At 40.6% G+C, this 7548-nt stretch overlaps 3 protein-coding genes across 5 annotated transcripts in view; all 3 read right to left on the bottom strand.

The window, feature by feature from the left end:
• The window catches only part of LOC112487606 (transcriptional regulatory protein AlgP-like), a 3920-nt gene extending 1349 nt beyond the window's left edge, over positions 1-2571 (bottom strand). For all 3 annotated transcript variants that reach the window (XM_025059333.1, XM_025059332.1, XM_025059331.1), the window contains exon 1: positions 31-2571. In XM_025059333.1, the coding sequence (XP_024915101.1) occupies positions 31-696 (666 nt within the window). In that variant the 5' untranslated portion in view covers positions 697-2571. The remainder of the gene's footprint in view (positions 1-30) is intronic.
• The window catches only part of naca (nascent polypeptide associated complex subunit alpha), a 6414-nt gene extending 2826 nt beyond the window's left edge, over positions 1-3588 (bottom strand). Inside the window, exons 1-2 of the mRNA XM_008319298.3 lie at positions 3456-3588; positions 2578-2652 (exon numbers count right to left, since the gene is read on the bottom strand). Of these exons, the coding sequence (XP_008317520.1) occupies positions 2578-2647 (70 nt within the window). The 5' untranslated portion in view covers positions 2648-2652; positions 3456-3588. The remainder of the gene's footprint in view (positions 1-2577; positions 2653-3455) is intronic.
• A 666-nt stretch (positions 3589-4254) lies between these two features.
• The window catches only part of prim1 (DNA primase subunit 1), a 3553-nt gene continuing 259 nt past the window's right edge, over positions 4255-7548 (bottom strand). Inside the window, exons 2-13 of the mRNA XM_008319290.3 lie at positions 7055-7224; positions 6869-6975; positions 6662-6735; positions 6350-6486; positions 6170-6228; positions 5812-5921; positions 5625-5716; positions 5337-5469; positions 4930-4999; positions 4687-4805; positions 4449-4547; positions 4255-4370 (exon numbers count right to left, since the gene is read on the bottom strand). Coding sequence (XP_008317512.1) covers positions 4351-4370; positions 4449-4547; positions 4687-4805; positions 4930-4999; positions 5337-5469; positions 5625-5716; positions 5812-5921; positions 6170-6228; positions 6350-6486; positions 6662-6735; positions 6869-6975; positions 7055-7224 — 1190 coding nt within the window. The 3' untranslated portion in view covers positions 4255-4350. The remainder of the gene's footprint in view (positions 4371-4448; positions 4548-4686; positions 4806-4929; positions 5000-5336; positions 5470-5624; positions 5717-5811; positions 5922-6169; positions 6229-6349; positions 6487-6661; positions 6736-6868; positions 6976-7054; positions 7225-7548) is intronic.

Genomic DNA, 7548 nt, shown 5'->3' on the forward strand with positions numbered 1-7548 from the left:
GTGGGCGGCGTGGGCGGGGGCAGCTTGGGCCTCAGGGGCAGGCTTGGCAGCCTGTGCTGGGGCAGCTTTAGCCTCAGCAACAGGCTTGGCAGCCTGGGCTGCCTTTACCTCAGGAGCAGGCTCTGCAGCTTTAGGCTCTGCAGCAGGCTTGGCAGGTTTTGGTGCTTCAGTGGGAGCTAGTTTGATATCCTTGGCTGCAGACTTTTCACCCTGTTTAGTAGCAAGGGGTTCATCCATAGGCATTGTTGACGGCTTTGTTGGTGGAATAAGTGGGGGCATCTCATCATCAGCAGGAGGCACAACTTTTGGCAAGGCTGGTTTTACTGGACATGACTTCGGAGGACTAGCGGCAACAGTATCTGAAAACAAAGGTGTTGCTGCTACAGGAGCCTTAGGGGTAACTTTAGAGGCAGCAGGATCTTCTACAGCCTTGGTAGAAGATTCCATTGCCGGGACAAATGGCTCTCCTTTCTTTGCTTTTACTTGTTTACTGGCTTTGACAACTTTGGGGGTGGAACGGTCAGCCTTATTAGCAGAAGAACCAGCAGGTGAAGTGGCTAGGGGAGAGGTCACAAGGGGGGACCGAGGTGTTGAGGAGGAAGTAGACTTTGGAGAGGTGGGCGAGGCAGATGAGGCAGACAGAGAGGCCCGCTTCCTTCTGCCAGGAACAGCCTTTGGGGCAGAGGATCCCTGCATGCCCTTGGCATCTTTGCCTTTTGGCTTTGCAGGGCCTGAAGGCAACCCAGCTTGTTGGGATGAAGCTTGGGCAGGAGGTGTGACTGAGTAGAAAGAGAGATTCCTTGAAATGTTTCGTTGAAAATGTTACGGTCTTTTGCATGCCGGTTAGGGGATTTTATTCCAAGTCCAAGGTTTTTTGTTGCATACCATTTCTCAAACGCACAGTGCAAAAAAGCTGATTTCCACACAGGTACCAAATGTTTAGTCAGATGCAAATAAAACAAAATGCAAAGTACACATCAAAACTATACACCTCAGCTCACTTGCACAGCAATTTTCAACAATTTGCTGCCCCAAAAGGAAGCCATTTCCACAAACTACATCACAAATGTCCCACCAATGACAGTGCAAGGAAACACTGGACTCATGGTTCATCGTTGTTTATCATTCTTCAGACTCCATCACTTCAAGTTCAGAAGAACTGTCATTAGGTTCGTGAGTGTTAGCCCCAAAACATTCGTTTGGAGAGGCAATTTTTAAACAAAACCATTGAAATTTTTTGTTCATTTCCTTTTATCGCAAAAGAAATCTATTACCCTGTCAATGTGTTTGCACATTCTGTTCACTGGGCCATAACTTAGTAGCAAGGAACACAACAAAAATGATATTTTCCCAAAAACAGTGTTTGATGAAATCTTGTTCATTTGCTGAAATAAGTATGTGTGCATGAGGCCTCATTCCCACGAGCAGCATTGCAAGAATAAAATGGTGAGCTAAAATAGATTGAACCAAATAAAAACAATAGATCAAAAAGCACAGCTCCTACGCTTAAAAGTGTAACGATGCAATGGATTCTAAAAACTTGTGGAACAAAGTTAAGTCAAAAAAAAAGAAGAAGAAAAAGAACCATATTGGAATTCACTGTATAAAGTGGGTGTAGAGTAGGGTGTAGGTGTCTACCTCCCTTCAGCATTTTACATGTAGTTGTGAAGAAACAGCTACTTCTGCACTGGTATTTCTCTGTTGTTAGAAGCAACTAGAAGGGTTGCAGTCACACCCAAAGCTTCAACAAAGGTTCCACTCACTCACAGATGAACGCAAATGTATTACAAAATAAAAGAACATGTTTGTACTCAGGACCAATTTGAGGCTATAGTGTAAGTCAAATGTGATTTGTTTTTATAACACCACCATGTATTTTTTTTTAAAGTACAATGACAATTAATCATTTGGTTTAAAAGTCGAGGCCACACTAAGACAATAAATGTCACTGTTAACACAATGTAACTGTTTCCTGTATAAATATGCATACTGAATCACAAGTATTGACCACATTTTTTACCCTACAAACAAGTCAAACTGTTTAAAACATGAGCAAAACATTAGTGATTAGTAAAAAAATATGTTGTTTTTAAAACCAGGTTTCTACACTACATTAAGTTATGGTCAACTTAGCAAATTTGGATTAGCAAAACATTAGCAATACAAAGATTTTACTGTAAACTCCTGAACACAGAACAACACACTCAACACCATGCACTATGCACTAAATGCAGGTTTTGTGTAAGTGCCAACACTCCATTGTGTGAGGCTGCACAATAAAGGGGTCCTGGACATGTCGTTCCCAACCAGTTACAGCTACATCACCACAGTAAATGGCTCAGTTAGCAAAACTACTGCTACAACACAGCTGACAGTCAAAATAACTGTCACCTGTTATTTCAGCTCAGTATCCAACCGGTGGGGTCAACTGCGTGACCTAACTGTTGATCCAGCCATTCAATACTATATAAATACCTACAATAGTAAATTCTTGGTGGACCAATTTTTAATGTTCTTAAAGTATTCCAGGATCCCCTTTGAGCACAATACTGCAAGCAAGCAAAGTTATATACATACCAGTCTCCACTTGAGGCTGCTGCATCTCCTGCTCAGTAACAGGAACCGTTTCTGTGGCTTCACCAGGCATGGTTGCTGAACAGAAGAGATAAGGAGAAGTGTAAACTTTTGTCTTATTATTATTATATTAAACTTAAACTATATTACAAAACCCCCCAACGGATATCACGTTTGTAGCCATATACTATGCAGAGTATGTATTACATACAGTGTATGATTGTTAACGTAACTAAACACAAAGCAGATGAGACAGGTGCCAGCGAGCAGGTCAACAAACTATTTCTATACATCTGACAAACCTGGGCTTAATCGGTAATGTTGAAAACAACTAACTGTACAGTCACACATCAAGATAAGTCATTGGGGATATGCTCAATACATTACATTTTTAACTTTCTAACACAAAATGTGACCCCATGTTACACGATTTCACAGTCGTTGAGTGTTTAACTATGTTGGTCTGGATCAGACCATATGCGGCAGATGTCAAAACCATGCTTTAGCTTGAACTCGGGAGTGCAGTGTTTCTACTAGATGCTATGCTAGCTGCTTCTACTGACCCGCGGAGAACCGACGCTACTCATTAAAGTTAAGTTCTCTTTACGTACACGCCGTTAACGTTTGATCTACATTTAAATTTCACGTCCTCTTTCTCTGCCCTGACAGACAGCTAATATGAACTTAGTCATGTTCAACCATTTTGAGCTATTGATCAGCGAAACAACGGAGCCGCAATCGGGGTACAGAACGGCGAAAATTGAAAAATAACTAAAATGTACCGATGACAAGTCTTTAACTCAACACAATGAACATTTGTTTCACACGGGATGTGAACAAAAACAGTCAGATTAGAATGGATTGTCAGCAGACACACTTACCGAGTAAGGATGCTATATCCAAGATGGCTGTGAGAAAGAAAGTCTTGCCCCGGCTTCACGGCAATATCCGGTTTACAGCATAGAATCCCTTTTCCGGTTTATTTAAAGAGACAGTGCAACGGTTATACTTAGGGCAGGAATATACCGTTGAAATATCAAATTTATGTACGCCTTGCCTATTTGCAGTTAAAAAATATTTCCAAAATAAACCATGTTAAATTCTAACTTTAGACTCTACCGTGTAAAATACATAAGACACAGATAACTTTACAGTACAATTATAGCTGACAAAATCAAATCTTCATCAAAATTCACAAGGAGAGCCTTGCTCTGAAAACAGTGAGTGGAATCACCCACAGCACCACCTGGTGGCAACAGGAAGCATTTTCAACCTTGAACTATCTGTTCATTTTTGTTTGACCATCAGCTCGATTACAGGTTTATTCAATTCGGATTTGGTCAGACAAACCATCACGACAGAAGTATCCTTTGGTTACCATTATCCCTTAATCGTATAAAATCTCCACTGTGATCAACCAGTTATAGAAGTGACATTTGCTAAAAAATAAGTTGATAGTTTTAAATTTGTTTTAAAATTAACTAAATAATTTTAGTCTTGACTAGACCTGGTAATAAAGAGTATCAGGTCATCTGCAGTTTATTGTTACACACTGCTGTCTATGTATAATAATAATAATCAAATATTTTAAAATACATCAATAATTTAATTATTTTAAAGGAAACGACATACACACCAGCAAAGGTTGGGCAATAAACTGAAAATATTTATTTGGTATTTGTCCTAAAAATGACAAAAACACACAACATGAAACAATAAAAGGAAACTCAATAACAACTCGTTCTATGAAGTTCGACATCCAATTGCTGGTCCAGTTCAGAAGTCTTTCTCGAGATCTGAAAAAAATCAAAATAAAAAGTTGATATGACGATGAACTATAAAACACAACTTTTACAGATAAATCTACAACATACCACTTTTTCTGAGAAGTTCTCCTTTCCATGAAGCAGACAGTCCATCTAGGAACTGATCAAAGTATTTCACATACTTTGCCAGACTGGTGCGTTTGTAATCTGTGACACATTTACGGCCGGGGTGAGAGTTCAAACTCACGTGACTTCATTCTTTACAGGACTGGTCAACATTTTATAAAATAAATTATGAAAAAAGTGTAAATTGTGGAATATTATTGATCATAAATCTGGTTTTAACCTCTGGTCCTTCGTCTCTCCGTTACATCTCCTTGTCCTCCTTGGGAATCTACTTGGGAAGAGGAGTCCTCTAACTCCTCTTCCCCCAGTCTGGGCCGATCAAGCTCCTCACAGATAAGACTACAGAAAGAAAGACACATTAGAAAAAACAAACAAACCCTACAGAAAGAAAGACACATTAGAAAAAAAAAACCAAAACAAACAAGCCCACAGTGAGGAACGATGAAAAAAAGTAATGACTAACCTGATTGTGGGCACAGCAAAAGGATCAAAACTGTCCAACTCTTCAAAGTCAATGGGAACAGATATCCGTCCTGTACAGAGAAGTGACATCACAGTGAGGGGCAGGTCCTCCATAAGTGCTGTTAATTTAATGTCACACAAACTAATTTCTGTCTAAAGTCAAGCTAAATAAAATTAGCTTGAAAAATTTCAGAGGATGAAAAGACTCTCCAGAAGTCCACAACCCAGATGTTTGAGCTTCTGTCTCTCTGCACTTTATTTTTAATACTTAGAAGTTTAAGTTAAGTTTATACAAGTGAACCAAGCAAAAATCTTCATTCCCTGTTTTGGACTAAAGATGCAAAAAGAAAATAAACAAATAAATGTCTGTGTGAAGACGAGCAGAAAAGGTCCCTGATGAATACACACCTGTTTTTGGGTGGACGCTGAACGGACTCTTCAACAGATGGTTCACACCTTTACTGACGTTCACGTCGAGCCGTGGGTAACAGTACTGCAGCATGATTTCTTTCTCAAAGTGCTGTCCCTTCTTGGCAGAGGCCTGAAGTGAGAAAGACATCGTTACTGAGCTGAAGACAGTCCAGGTGAAGACGACAGAGGAAGAGGAGCAGCAGGAGAGAGGAAGACAAAGAAGGAGACAAATTTTACACAAAAGAAGAAAAAGAAACCTCCTAAAACTTCTGCTAACAGGCTAACCTGTTTCTTACTGGCTCGATCCTTCACGTGTCTCCATCGATTCTCCGGTTTCCTCTCATTTTGAAAGTCCTGCTGCAGATCATTCCGAACATGTGAAAACCCAGTCAAGGTCACAACGGAAAATTCTTTTAAAGTGGACAATATGTTTGTTTTTTCTTTGTAATTTTAGTAACAGTTCAAAGGATATCCTCGGGCACCAGGGCCAGCACTTTGTCCATGGACTCCTTACGACTCAGTATCTCCTGGTCCTGAAGCGCATACTGGGTGAAGTATTGCTCCACCACTGACAGAGACTCCCTGTGGAGATGGTGCAGACACTTTGGGTTAGTTTCAAATATTGGCATCTTGCCAAAAAGTGTTACGTTAGTTTGTCACATACGCTGTTAAATCCCCTCTATTTACAATTTTTTTGTCTCTGCAAATGTATGGTTGTACATAGAAAAGTACAGAAAAGAAATAACATTTTTGAGGATTTTTTTTAACGTGAAGTAAAAGATAATTTTGTTTCATGATGATCTTTACAATGAAAACAAACAGGTTCTTACGTGATAAAGGGATGAAGAGGATCTGTTAACACCACTTTCTTCATCACGTCGTCTCCACCCTGGGAATCAGAAATATTAAAGTTCCCCTCTATTTACAATTTCAGTTGTTCCTCTACATCATCAGCGACATCACACACACACACACACACACACACAATGTGATCTAACTCAGTATGTTACCTTCACCAGGCTGAGGTATTCGGCCACAGCGGAGCGTGCAGCCACTGAGAGCTTCCTGGCAGCTTCATCACACACCCAGCAATGCACTCCTCTTCTGCCAGAGTACACCCACAGAAGGTGCTGGAACCCAAAGTCCTCTGGGATTATGACAAGAGACAAAGATAGTCCTCTGGGATTATGACAAGAGACAAGGAAAGTGTTCAATGCCATTTTCATAAAATAAAAAATAAAAAAAATTCATAGTGTTTAATGCCATTTTCATAAAATACTTTGCAGAGTGCAGACAGTGGAGCCTTAATGTGACCAACTGACCTCGTAGAGAACGGTCCAGGATACGAACTGCGATGGTCATCAGAGTCCAGCACTTGGGACAAATGTCTGCAGCACTAAAATTATATTTTTTTAGGACAAATGTCTGCAGCACTAAAATTACATGATTTTTTTAAATTAAATGACAGGCTTTATTTAAAGTAGTCACTGTGGTAAGAATCAGCAAAAAATAAACCACGGATCATTTACCTGCAACAGCTTCTGACGTCATCATAATCCGTCATATCGATGTCAAACACCAGCTCCTTCTCCAGGGCCTGGAAGCTTCCGGACTTGACCGTGTTGTGTTGACTTGGCTGTGGGTGAGAAACATGGTCAACAGGTGGCGACACTCTGACCTGCTGGAGTGACGTCAACAGCACTCCGGTGTCTCACCCTGTAGTTGTACACTGCTCCGATGTCAATCTTGTACGGGTTCATCTTCTGGATTTCCTTCTCCAACTCACTCTGTGTGCTGAACGACTGGTAGCGGACATAGATGTCATCCTTCAGGGTGAAGGAGAACTCCCGATTCTGGAAGTAGTTCTTCTGCACTGAGAGTGGGCAAGAACGCACAATTTACCAGTGTTTACCTGGTGTTGACGTTAACCACATTCACCAACACATTATAGCCATTTTAAAGTAGATCCTTTTCTATTATTTTACGTTAATAAAGTCAGCTACTGCCCCAAACTCACCGTCCTGAAGGCTGGAGTTACTGTTTCGACCCCAACATTACTGCCATATAATACTACATTAAGCTAGGTTTAACTAACTAGCTGGTCAACAAGTGTTAGCTAACTACGACACTGCTGAGACGATTCACGCAGTTAAGTGGAACTCATCAGAACCGACGTGACATGGTTATTATATCAGGGACGCTCACCTCC

This window comes from Cynoglossus semilaevis, chromosome 10, assembly GCF_000523025.1.
Source record: "Cynoglossus semilaevis isolate Cse_v1.0 chromosome 10, Cse_v1.0, whole genome shotgun sequence".
Classification (NCBI taxonomy): Eukaryota; Metazoa; Chordata; class Actinopteri; order Pleuronectiformes; family Cynoglossidae; genus Cynoglossus; species Cynoglossus semilaevis.